Source organism: Pongo pygmaeus, chromosome 12, assembly GCF_028885625.2.
Source record: "Pongo pygmaeus isolate AG05252 chromosome 12, NHGRI_mPonPyg2-v2.0_pri, whole genome shotgun sequence".
NCBI lineage: Eukaryota > Metazoa > Chordata > Mammalia > Primates > Hominidae > Pongo > Pongo pygmaeus.
The window spans coordinates 127191953-127205487 of NC_072385.2; the positions used below are offsets into that span (position 1 = coordinate 127191953).

At 42.6% G+C, this 13535-nt stretch overlaps 1 protein-coding gene across 3 annotated transcripts in view; it reads left to right on the forward strand.

The window, feature by feature from the left end:
* Positions 1–12089, forward strand: part of CMPK2 (cytidine/uridine monophosphate kinase 2) — a 28063-nt gene extending 15974 nt beyond the window's left edge. The window contains exons 5-7 of one of the 3 annotated variants that reach the window (XR_010123163.1): positions 7–701; positions 7785–7898; positions 9350–12089. Coding sequence is in view for 2 of the 3 variants with exons in the window: in XM_054474397.2 (XP_054330372.1) it covers positions 7–130 (124 nt within the window). In the remaining variant the exon portion in view is untranslated. Of the gene's footprint in view, positions 1–6; positions 1670–7784; positions 7899–9349 lie in introns of those variants that run through there. The other 2 variants (XM_054474397.2, XM_054474400.2) reach the window with 2 other exon arrangements.
* The last annotated feature ends 1446 nt before the right edge of the window (positions 12090–13535 follow it).

A 13535-nucleotide genomic window follows, 5' to 3' on the forward strand; every position in this document is an offset into this window, starting at 1 on the left:
CCCCAGGGTAGAAATGTCCTACCAGAGGATGGAGAATCCTGGCTGCCATGTGGTTGATGCCAGCCCCTCCAGAGAAAAGGTCCTGCAGACGGTATTAAGCCTAATCCAAAATAGTTTTAATGAACCGTAGTTATTCTGGCCAGGTGCCATGTCTAACTAGATTAGATGTTGTTTGAAACATCTACATCCACCATTTGTTATGCAGTGTTCCCAAATTTCTGTTGTACAAGCATGTTGTGTGGCAGAAAACTGGAGATCAGGCATCTTAATTTTACTTCAGCCATCGTACCCTCTTCTGACTGATGGACCCGTCATCACAAAGGACCCTCTCATCATGTTCCAGTGAGAGGCCAGTGATTGCTTTCTTCCTGGCATAGTAAATATTTTCTTGGAACATGTGTTTCACTTAATCACTACCAAATATCTGGAAGACCTGTCTTCCTCAGACAGCACCAGGTGTACAGAAGCAGCAGAGAAGATCTTCCAGATCAGCAGGGAGCCCCCAGCGCCTCTCCATCTCCTACACTGGCATGCTGATGAGATCGTGACGTGCCCACATTGGCGTCTTCCACATCTGGTTGCACTCGTCATGATGGGCTCGCTGCATCTCCCTCAGTCCCAAATTCTAGAGCCAAGTGTTCCTGCAGAGGCTGTCTATGTGTCCTGGCTGTCCAAGGACACTCCCGCAGAGCCATTTTTGGGTAAGGAACACTTACAAAGAAGGCATTGATCTTGTGTCTGAGGCTCAGAGCTCTTTTGATAGGCTTCTGAGTCATATATAAAGACATTTAAGCCAAGACGCTCCAACTGCAAATATACCAACCTTCTCTGAATTGTATTTTGCTTATTTATATTCGTTTTCTTTTTTTCTAAAGTATGGCTCTGAATAGAATGCACATTTTCCATTGAACTGGATGCATTTCATTTAGCCAATCCAGTAATTTATTTATATTGATCTATACATAATATGTTTCCTCAGCATAGGAGCTATGATTCATTAATTAAAAGTGGAGTCAAAACGCTAAATGCAATGTTTGTTGTGTATTTTCATTACACAAACTTAATTTGTCTTGTTCAATAAGTACAGTGGATCTTGGAGTGGGATTTCTTGGTAAATTATCTTGCACTTGAATGTCTCGTGATTACATATGAAATCGCTTTGAGATATCTTTAGACAGAAAAAAGTAGCTGAGTGAAGGGGAAATTATAGAGCTATGTGACTTTAGGGAGTAGGTTGAACCAGGTGATTACCTAAAATTCCTTCCAGTTCAAAGGCAGATAAATCTGTAAATTATTTTATCCTATCTACCATTTCTTAATAATACATTACCCCCAAAATAATTCAATTTAAGGCTTTATCAGGTTTGCATATAGAATCTTAAATTCTAATAGAGTTTCATGTTAATGTCATAGGATTTTTAAAAGAGCTATAGGCAATTTCTATATAATATATCTATGTATATTAAAATGTAATGGATTTCATTTGAAAGTATTTTAAAGCTGATAAATAGCATTAGGGTTCTTTGCAATGTGGTATCTAGCTCTATTATTGGTTTTATTTACTTTAAACATTTTGAAAAGCTTATACTGGCAGCCTAGAAAAACAAACAATTAATGTATCTTTATGTCCCTTGCACATGAATAAACTTTGCTGTGGTTTACTAATCTATGCTGTCATCCTGGGTACGTATTGATTTGTCTGAAAAGTGCTTTCTCAGTTCCCCTTTTAATATTGTGATGTAAAGGAGGGAAATTTTGGTGAAGGAAGTTGAAAGGTGTGAGCTGGCAGGCTAAGTGGAATTTGTGGTCAGAGTGCTTTCAGAGAAAGGAGAGGGCTATTGTTTTATTTTAAATATCATTTCCTCATTACAAATATTAAAGATATTTTGTAATGCATTCTTTGTATACCTGGACCTTTTATATACTGATAGGTATATATGACTTACGAGTATTTGGTAAAATAGCACCTCCTACCCTAAAACTGATGGCAAGTAATCCTTTGCTTGGCTCTGCTCATCGCAAGATGAGCTTTGTTTTTGTTCCTGTGATAGACCATTAGTTACCCCAAAATTTATTCTTTCTTTCTTCCATGGTAATGTAATATTTAGCTTGGTACATGGGTGCCAATAATTCCTAGTGCATTTCCAAGCCTCCCTTAACAGCTAGAGGTGGGCGACTGGCTAGTTTCTTGCCAATAGTATGTGAGCAGAAGGAATACCTGAAATGTCAAGGGGATATTATCACTTACCCCTTTAACTCTTCATATCGGCTGTATTCAGAGGTGATAGTGAGCCGTCTAAGGACCAAGAGATGAGGATGACACTAAAAGGAATTAACTTGCCTTAGGTAAATAGCAAGGGAAGGGTCCCCAGAGAGCCCTCGGCCCACCGGTCAGTGCCTCACCCCACATAATGTGAAAAGCAGCCTGGGGAAAATATCAAGCTGCAGGCACTGATAAGGAAACTAGCATAGGTTGTTGTGCCTGGAGACATGCCTACGGCTTTACAGATAGGAGAGCCTCTGGCCCATTCGGATAAAAGCTTGCACAAACCTCTGGCTCACTCAGATGAGGGAACAAGTCCTGGCATAAAAACGACTTTGTCCTTTGTATAGTCAGCAGGCTCCCAGGAAAAAGCTTTTTCTCTTTTTGTGTGTGTGGGCACAGTGGGCTCCAGTGAGTTCCAGTGGGCACTTTCCTTGCCAGTTTTTGGACTGTGAGTCTAGCCTCTGTGAATCATAACTTCAGCCCCTGATTGGTCCCAGGCAAAGGTCGTAGGCCAGGCTTTCTGATTGGTCCTGGGCCAGGGTGCCTGGCCAAGCTGAGTCACGCCTTCTCCAAGACAGCCGGTAGACTAAGCACATTCATTCCCCTTTCCAGCGCATGAAACCCCCACAACTGGCCTCATAGTGGGCACCCCATTAGAGCCCCCGTCTCTGCTGGCAGAGAGCTTTCTTTTTTTTGCTTATTAAACTTTCACTCCAACTTCACCGTTGTGTCCACACTCCTTAATCTTCTTGGAATTAGGACAAAGAACTCTGGATATTATCAGACAATGGGAGACTGTTACATCTCAGTGCATTGGTAAGACTACAACACATTTTGATGCATTGGCCAGGAAGAAGGGAATTCATCAGAAGGATGATTAAGAGTTGACCTTTAACTTTCACCCTTTATTTGCATTTCTGAGGCTTCTTGTCTGTTCCAGTCTAGTTTCCTTTCATAGAGGGCCTAGCCGTCATGTGGGATTGGAAGGTCCCAGGGCAACTGAAGGTTTCTCGCTGGGGCTACCCCTCAGTGTTATCTGAAGGCCCTTGGACTAACTCCAGTCCCCTACAGCCCATCAGGGAGTCAGCACAAAGACTTGCAATCTTTTCCTATTGCATTTTCCTTCTTTCTTCTTGTGGCTATCATGTCTCCAACCTCTTCTTTCTATGCAATGTTGTGGGTGTTTTTGTAACCTAGGGATATAACCTTGCCAAGCAGAGTTAGTTGGTGTCTTAGTAATCAAGACTGTAATTCAAAGAGTTGTTGTTTTTGTGATTTCCTGGAAATAGGGAATTCAAGACTTCAGTCTAAATTTTCACCTAGTAAGGGCCTTTCTATCCCTCAATAATAGACATTCATGACACCATATGGGAGGATCTTTCACCCCGAGGGAATATCCTTGTCTCCTTTTGGGTTGTTTTTTTCTCCATATAATAGTTCAGCATTGTCCAGTTAATTTAAACAGTTCTTTTTTGAGAGAAGTTAATTTTCTTGTGGGGGCTTGCTATGGGGGCAACCTATCAAACCCCAAATCTGTCTTTCTAACTTTTCCCTGAAAAGAATTTGGAGTCAGAGTTTTTACCTAACATTTCTAACCCTACAATGCCACCTAGTAGAAAGGAATTTTTCTCCCTGGGGAGCCTTATCATCCCTCTGCCCCAAACTTCTTGTTTCCCAATTCTTTTCCCTTTTATGTTCCTCTATCAGTGATCAGACCCCATGTCCTATTTATAGACCAAAAAAAAAAAAAAAAAATCTCCACTTTCAACAGCTGGGAGGTAGCCATCCTGATAAGACAAATCTTAGCTTCAATACTGTCCCCATCAAAGGAATAGCAGCCATTCAATTCTTACGCTTATTTGAGGCACCTGTTCTGCATTCAACTACAATGGGATTTTTTAAACGAGGAATTTTATGTTTGGAAGTTAATCAGTCCCATTCTGTGGAATTCTGATTTTTCACTGGGGCCATAGCAAGGGAAGCCACAGATGGTATTAGGACATTCCCTGCATTAAAGAGTCTTGCCCAAAGCCAACTACTACATAATCTCTCTTAGGCCTCTTGGGGTACCTTGGGAGCCTTTTGGGCTGAGTGGGTCTAGGAATCCAGCAGGGTGGAAAGCTAGAGCCTTATGCAGATGAGCATGACTAGTCCTGCCCTACTGGCTCCTCTGGATCCATGGGTGAAGGATATGCTTGCATCCATGGGGCGGCACCCTATGATGGCTGCGGGGACCCAGAGGAGAGACGGAAGGAGAAGAGGAATTCCTTCTCTCTCTTTCCCTCTACCCTGGGTAACGCAGAAAGGAGGAAGGGGACTGAGGGATGCCTTGTCTCCCATCTCTTATTAGATGGGTAACAAACCATCTGCAGTCTGTAATCCCCTCGAGTGCATTCTGAATCACTGGAACTCCTTTGACCCTGAGGCTCTGATGATAAAACGGCTCATATTCTATTCTACAAGGACATGGCCTTTTTACCATCTTGGGGATGAAAAACCTGGCTTTCTGAGGGAACTCTTTTTTTATATACTATTCAACAACTAGATATTTTCTGTAGGCAGGAGGGTAAATGGTCCAAAGTTTACTATATACAAGCTTTCTTTGCCCTGCAAGACAACCCAAATCTTTGTAAGCATTGTACAGTTGACCCCACACTCTTGGCAGCCATGTCAGACAAGCCTACAAAGGATACTTCCCCAAAATCACAGAGTCAAACCCTTTGGGGAATCCTCAAATGCAACTTCTGGGTGCCTTACCTGCCTCACTTATTCAGGGCTCCCAATAACCAAATCATTAGTTCCTCTGGTTATGCCACTTAAGAAATTCCCAACTTTGGACAGGTTCTCTGATGACCCTGATAGATGTATAGAGTCTTTCTAAAATTTAATGTAAGTGTTTTATCTTACATGGAGAGATGCTATGCTACTTTTAAGCTAAACCCTAACTGTTTCAGAAAAGCAGGCAGGTGTACAGGAAGCAGAAACATTCAGAGATGAACAATATATCTCCTATAGCCAGTCTAAAAGTCTGGAAGGGAAGAAATCTAAAAGAAGGGAGGGCAAAAGAGAAAAAGAAGGTGAACAAGTAGCAGAATATTACCAATAGGGAGGGAGGCAGTATTCCTTGAAAATCCCAATTGGAATGCCAGTGATCCTATAGATGAGTTGAATAGAAAACACTTTTGGATGTGCATACTGGAAGGCTTGAGAAGGACCAGTACCAAACCTCTTAATTATTGTAAGTTGTCCATGATAGATCAAAAACCAGATGAAAATTTCTCAGCCTTTATAGAAAGACTGAGAGAGGCATTAGTGAAACATATCTCCCTATCTCCTGATTCAGTTGACGGAAAGCTAATCTTAAAAGACAAGTTTATTACCCCGGCAGCCCCTGATATCAAAAGGAGTTGCAGAAACTGGCCATAGGTCCAGATAGTACTCTAGAGAACCTCTTGAAAGTGGCTACTTTGGTCTTTTACAATAGAGTCCAGGAGGAAGCCCAGGAGAAGAAGAGGAAATATGAGAAAAAACAGAGGATCTACTGGTCACATTAGGGGCCTATAAAATCCACAATCCCCTAGGTGCATTTGCTAATCACTACCACTGTGGCAAACTGGGGCACTTAAAAGGGGTTGCCCAGACAGCAAGAAGAAGCCACCTCAACCCTGTTCACCCTGTGGTGAAGACAACTGGAAGTCAAACTGTCCCTGGAGACACAGGTCGCTAGGTCCCGAGCCAGTCTCCCAGATGGTCCAGCAGGACTGAGGGGTCCTGGGGCTCAATTTCTTGGCTTCAGCAACTCGAACTGCCATTACTATCCAGGATCCCTGGGCGATTCTGGATGTAGAAAGGAGAAAGGTAGACTTCCTTCTAGACACCAGAGCCAGCCTCTCTGTTCTCCTCTATAGTCCTGGCCTTCTCTCCTCCCATAGCACAACCATGGTGAGCATCTAAGGAAAGTCTTTAACCCAATATTTTTCATAGCCCCTCAGTTGTAGTGGGGGGAATTGCTATTTACTCATGCCTTTTTAATCATGCCTGAGCTATTTACTCATGCCTTTTTAATCATGTCTTTTACTAGAGATATTCTAGCCCCTATGGAGCCACTATCCTTATGGTTCCAGGACAGACTCTTTGTCTCTCCTTAGTAGAAATCAGTATTAGCCCAGAGGTGTGGGCAAGTCACAGGAAAATTGGCCAGGCTGCAACTGCTATCCTGGTCCAGATTCACCTTAAGGATCCCACCTCCTGCTCTAACTAGAAGCAGTACCCCCTAATGCAGTACCCCCTCAAGGACTCTAAGCCATCATTAATAATTTAAAAGCACAGGACCTTCATGGAACTTGTAACAACCCTTGTAACACCCCACTATTAGGGGTACAGAAACCCAGTGGGGAATGGATACTAGTTCAGGACCTCCATCTCATTAATGAAGATGTAATTCCAATCCATCCAGTGGTTCGTAATCCTAATACTTTGCTAACTCAAATGCCTGAGGGAACTAAATGGTTCACAGTGTGGGACCTAAAGGAAGTCTTTTTCTGCATGCTATTGCACCCGACTCCCAATACTTGTTTGCTTTAGAGGATCCCTCCAATCAGGCTACCAAGTTGACTTGGACAGTACTGCCTCAGGGGTTCAGAGACAGCCCCCACTTGTTTGGGCAAGCATTATCAAAAGACCTCTCTGAATTCTCTCATTCTCAGATTAAAGTCTTACAATATGTAGATGACATTCCCCTCTGTGTCCCAACTGAGGGACTTTCTCAAAAATGCACTGAGGCTCTTCTTAATTTTCTAGCAGGTAGTCGATATAAAATTTCCAAATCTAAAGTTCAGCTCTGTCAAACTTCGGTAAGGTACCTAGGTCTAGTCTTATCAGAAGGAACCAGCACATTAGATGAGAAGAGGATTCAGCCTATTTCCTCCTTTCCCCTTCCCAAAACCCTCAAACAGCTAAGAGGATTTTAGGGTTTCTTGCAGATTGTGGATACCTGGGTACAGTGAAATAGTTCACCCTTTATATCACCTTATAAAAGAAACTCAAGTAGCTAAAACTCACTCCCTGATCTGGGAACCTAAGGCTCAGAAGGCCTTTAATCAGCTAAAGCAAGCTTTACTTAAAGCGTCAACCCTCAGTCTTTCCATAGGGAGGGCATTTAATCTGCACATCTCAGAAAGGAAGGGGATAGCTTTGGGAGTCTTAACTCAGGCCTGAGGCCCAGCCCAGCAGCCATCCAGTAACCTCAGCAAGGAACTTGACTTGGTAGCTAAAGGATGGCCAGCTTGCCTCTGAACAGTTGCAGTGGTGGTTTTGCTGGTGCCAGAAGTGACTAAGTTGACCATGAGGAATGACCTGACTGTTTACACCCCCTATAATGTAGAGGGACTGTTATCCTCTAAAGGAAGTCTCTGGCTAACAGATAATCGCCTCCTCAAATATTAACTTTTGCTGCTGGAGGGATCTGCAGTTCAATTAAAGGCCTGTCCTTTCCTGAACTCAGCCACTTTCCTTCCAGATGAAATTGGAGAACCTGAACATGATTGTCAAAAAATAGTGATGCAAACCTATGCAGCCAGAGAGGACGTCCAGGAAACTCCTCTAGAAAACTGAGACTGGGCTCTCTTTACAGGTAAAGCTCTATTATAGAACAAGGAACCTGTAGGGCAGGGTATGCAATAGTCACCCTGGATGACATCATTAAAAGCACACCTCTCTCACCAGGTACAGTGCTCAATTAGCTGAATTAATTGCTGTCATGAGGGTGTTTGAACTAAGCAAAGCTAAGGCAGTTAACATATATATGGATTCTAAGTATGCTTTCCTGGTTCTTCATGCTCATGCCGCTATTTGGAAAGAAAGACACTCCCTGACTACTAATGGGTCTTTCATTAAATACCATTAGGAAATAGATTGTTGTCCTCAGTTTTCCTTCTGCAGGAAGTGGCAATAGTACATTGCAAAGGACACCAGAAGGGGATGGATGAAATAGCTGAAGGAAATAGGCTAGCAGACCAAACAGCTAAGTCAGCAGTAAGAAGACCCCAAAGTCCCAGCACACTTGAAGCCTGTCTAATTTGGGAGGACTCCATAAGGGAAATAAAGCCTCAGTATTCTCCTGCAGAGATAGAATGGGCCACCTCTCGAGGATACACTTTTCAGCCCTCAGGATGGTTACAATCAGAGGATGGCAAATGTTATTTGTCAGTCTCCAGTCAGTGGAAAGTTCTTAAGATCCTTCACCAAACTTTTCACTTGGGAAAGAATAAAACTCATCAACTAGCCCAGAGGTTGTTCTCAGGTAAATATGTACCAAAAACAGTCAAACAAATTGTTAATGCTTATAAGATCTGCCTCAAAAACAATCCCCTCAACAAATGGCGTCTCCCCATCCCCAGCAACACAAAGAATGGGAAATTGCCCAGGGGAGGACTGGCAAATGGATTTTACCCATTTTCCAAAGATAAGGGGAATTCAGCACCTCCTGGTATGGGTGGATACCTTCACTACCTGGGTAGAGGCATTTCTATGTCAAACAGAAAGTCCTCTAAGGTGATAAAAGCACTAGTCAATGAAATAATTCCTCGTTTTGGACTCCCTAAATACCTCCAAAGTGACAATGGCCCCTCATTTAAGGCAGCTGTTACCCAGGGGGTCTCAAAAGCACTGAGCATACAATACCATCTTCATTGTGCTTGAAGACCACGGTCTTCAGGAAAGGTGGAGAAAACAAATAATATCATTAAGAGACACCTCAGGAAGTGGTCTCAAGAAACTCACCTCCTCTAAACTGCTTATCTTCCTATAGCCTTAGTGCAGGTGAGGAGCACCCCTTCAAATTTGGGGTTGAAGAGGTGTTCCTTCGCCATTTTGAAATGGTATATGGATGGCCTTTCCTTACCAATGATTTTGTATTACATCAGAGAACTTCTGAATTGGTTAAACATGTAACCTCCCTGGCCCAGTTCTAGCAGGAATTAAAACAGCTATCAGAATTCCAACCCCAAGAACTAGGGCCACCTCTGTTCAACCAAGGAGACTTGGTACTGGTGAAGGCTTTTTCCTCTTTTTTCCCCTCTCTAGGTCCCAGCTGGGAGGAACCTTATACCGTCCTTCTCTCCACCTGCTCAGCGGTGAAGTTTGTGGGACTGGAATCTTGGATTCATCACACTCGAGTCAAGGCCTGGAATGACCCCTTACATCCCAGAAGAACATCCCAGATATCAGTGTGAAAAATTCGGGGATTTCAAACTGAAAATACGAAAGATAAGTAAATGAGGGAGAACTCTCTGTTCAGTTCAATCCCACACTTACCTTACCAGATACTAAAGTCATTTCTACCTTTCCTCTTGAGATCTGCTGTTAGATATTAGAACTTCTCTTTGTCACATACTTACAGGGAGATTTTGATTATCCATGGGATTCCATTCATAACCTCATAAACCACCCCCATGAAGAAATTATATATCTCGGTAAGATTTAAAGTGGAACTTTATTACTTCACACATATGGGAATTGTTGTACTCACCTTACTCTTTGCAGTAGGACTATATACTGTGGCACCTTCTAAGTGGAATATTGGGAAAAGAGTCTCAATTGCCATAATCTTTTGCTTAGTTATTATTCATATAGCAGGGATAGTAGTCACAGATAAGAGATAAACATGAAGATTTTGTTACTATCAAGTTTACTAGCATTCACTGTTAGATGTAGCAATGCCTCACATTCTTTAGCCCCTGCAATATCAGATATTACCGATCTGTACAACAAGACTGATTACTGGGTTTGCCCTGAACAATTTACTCAGTTTAATAATACCAATGGACTCTTTGATGACTCAGAACTCACTATCTTAGGGTTTCCCTCTGATGGCTTTACCTTAAATCATTAAGGGCCTAATAGGTATAAAGGGAACATGGTATGGGAGCATTTTTAACTCCACCCAGAAAGACACACCCCCTGAGGCTAAAACTCACACCCTTAGACTAGGTGAAGTTGATAGAATGATAGCCAATGCCCGTCTCTGCTTTAAGAGTAAAGGAAAAGGACCATACTTGGGAAACCTTAAATATTGCAACAGTATGCTTGTAACTGCTGAGAGCACAGAGATCTGGAGACTAAGAAGGAACAAGGGTGACACCAAACATTGGGAGAGACTGTGGAAAAATTTTAACAATCTAGCCAACCCTCCCAGGTGGAGTTCCTAATGGGAATGTCTACCCCAGGCAGAAATGCCACCCCTCGCCAACCTTATTATCAGGTGATAAATAACACATGGTCCTTCCCAAACATGCCCATACATGGAATCCTGGGCCCTTATATGATATTTGATAATGACAGTGATCTGCAAATCTGTGGATGAACAGGGGATGTCTGGACCAATAGCCCCTGTGAGGAGGGTTGTCTAAGATACTGGCTGGAACATATTGTGTCTCTGATCTTTTGAAACTATATTTGCCAAAAAGATTCTTCCCTCCCAGCATGTAAAGTTCCAAACAATACTGTGGATGACTATACTAAGTATGGATATCCTTATTCTAAAGATGCTTGAATTAGATGTAGGGAAGGCAACCTTATAAGGCCTGGACTAAACTTAGCTGGAACCCTCATAAATCACAACATAGAACCATCCCTTCAGGGAACAGGGCTTTACTTTCTCTGTGGCTCCAGGCTATGCTTAATCCTCCCCAGGCACTGGAGAGAAACATGCACTATAGTGGCAATGGTCCCCAATTTGTTATTTTTAAACCCCACTGATAGGGTAGCATCCTTGGGTGACATCCCCAATTTGGGCTCTTTTACAGAAAGTGCATTCCCTCACACATACCAAAACAGGAGATCACTTATCTCTATGCCATCGTATGGAGATTAAACTGAGAGAGAGAGAACTGGCAAGAATATGCACATGGCAATCCTATATTAGAAAAACCAGGAATAAAATATGCAATAGCCAGAGGCCTATTTTGGCTTGGCGGTGTTCCCCTTCTTGAAATATCAGTGCTTAATATTTCTATCATGACGTAACAAGGGTGAAAGGTAACTGTAGGAGCCATAAAAGCCCAACAGCAGTCCATAAATTCTCTGGCCTCAGTGGTCAGGCAAAATAGACAAACTCTTGATGTCCTTACAGCTGAAGTAGGGGGCGCTTGTGCATTTGTAAATGAAACACGCTGTTTCTGTATCAACACTTCCAGTCAGGTAGAGGAGAATTTACCAGTGCTTAAAGATTCAATTAGAATCATTGACAAATTAGGTGAAAATGCAAACTCAGTTTGCTACAATCCCTTTTTAATGGATTCTAGTCTTTGTTTTGGACCCAGTTAGCTCCTCTACTAGGACCTCTTTTTCCTGTATGCCTTATGATAATGTTTGGACCTTGCATACTCAATGCTATAACCAGAGAGATGGAGAAAAAGATGAATGGTACTCCCATGTGGAGTGCGACCACAGCCCTGGGCCCTGCCTCCTTGTACATGTGATGAGCACATTTCTACCTGGTTTAAGCCATTCTTGATTTGGGTTTCTGATCCACACAGAGTTGAATGTATATTCTTTTACTTTTTGCACCAAAAACCTAGGACACCTTCACTAACATATGGGACTAAAATGTTGTTGTTTGAGACAGAGTCTCATTGTCACCCAGGCTGGAGTGGAGTAGCCTGATCTCAGCTCACTGCAACCTCTACCTCCCAGGCTCAAGCAAGTCTTGTGCCTCAGCCTCCCAATTAGCTGGGATTACAGGCATGCGCCACCATGCCCAGATAATTTTTATGTTTTCTGTAGAGATGGAGTTTCACCATATTGCCCAGGCTGGTCTTGAACTCCTTGGCTCAAACAATCCTTCCACCTCAGCCTCCCAAAGTGCTGGGATTACAGGTGTGAGCCATTGTGCCCAGCCAGTACTAAAACTATTTAAAAGGAACCCATGAGGGTGGGTGTAGTGGCTCATGTCTGTAATCCCAGCACTTTGGGGGGCCGAGGTGGGTGGATCACTTGAGGTCAGGAGTTCGACTTGTAGTCCCAACTACTCAGGAGGCTGAGGCAGGAGAATTGCTTGAACCCAGGAGGTGGAGGTTGCAGTGAGCCGAGATGGTGCCACTGCACTCCAGCGTGGGCAACAGGGCAAGATTCCATCTCAAATAAAATAAAAAATAAAAAGAACCCATGAGATATCAAATACTATGCATATTGAAGAAAATACTGAAATCAATTATATGCAATTATTGATTGATTGCTTAGAGCTTAACAGACTAGATCCTGTGGAGTTTTCTTTCTATCTGCCGGATGGGGGTGCCTCGAGAGAAGGAACCATGACACTTTCCTATGTAAAAGTTGTCATACCCCGAAAGTGGCAGGTACAAAGATGACAGTCAATTCATGTTTCTTCTTTAATTCTCAAAGTTATAGTCTAGACATAAGTTGCACTAGAGGATTGGAATATATAATAAAGTATGAATTATGTGATATGAACAATTAATCAATTTAAAATATTTTTGAAGCCAGGAGACATGCCCAATGCTTTTTGATGTCTCCCACAGCCAATATGGAGTTTGAATGTCTTAGCTCAGTGGTTCCCAACTCTGGTTATACATTAGAATCACCTGTGCAAGTTTTACAACAAGGGATGCCATGACCCTGCTACAGATCCATTAAGTCAGACTGTTCAGGAATGGTGTGTGTGTGTGTGTGTGTGTGTGTGTGTGTGTATGTGTGTGTTTTCCATTTGATCCGATGAACAGTTGGGATCAGGCACTGATCTGCTTACGCAAGTTGAAGGCACGTGGCCAGCTACTAACTCACCATTTTCCAAAGCATGAAGTTAAATCACAGTCTGTGAGGCAGACATGGAAAATAGCCAACCACTCCTTTGTGGAAAGGGCTGGGCCAGCTGAGCCCAGCACCACAATGTCAGTGCAATTCTGTGATTATCTCTTGTTCAATGTGCATTTTAAGGTATATATTATATGGGAGAGAGGTATTTGCAAATTTAAGGAGTCAAGAATATGTCAGGATTTAGTCCTCATAAATTTCATGTATTTAGAGGGTGACATAATGCTGTTTGTCCCACAGTATCTACTTACTACTTATTCTTGGTGACAGAATTTTAGCTGGATGCATGACTTCCTAGATTATGACTACATTTCTTGGACTGTCTTGCAACCATATGTGCCACTGAAGTATGGTCTAGCCAATGGGGTGTGAGCAGATAAATATGTACCTCTTCAGGACTGTTTTTGCTCTCACAGAGGGTTGTGCTCATATCCCATAG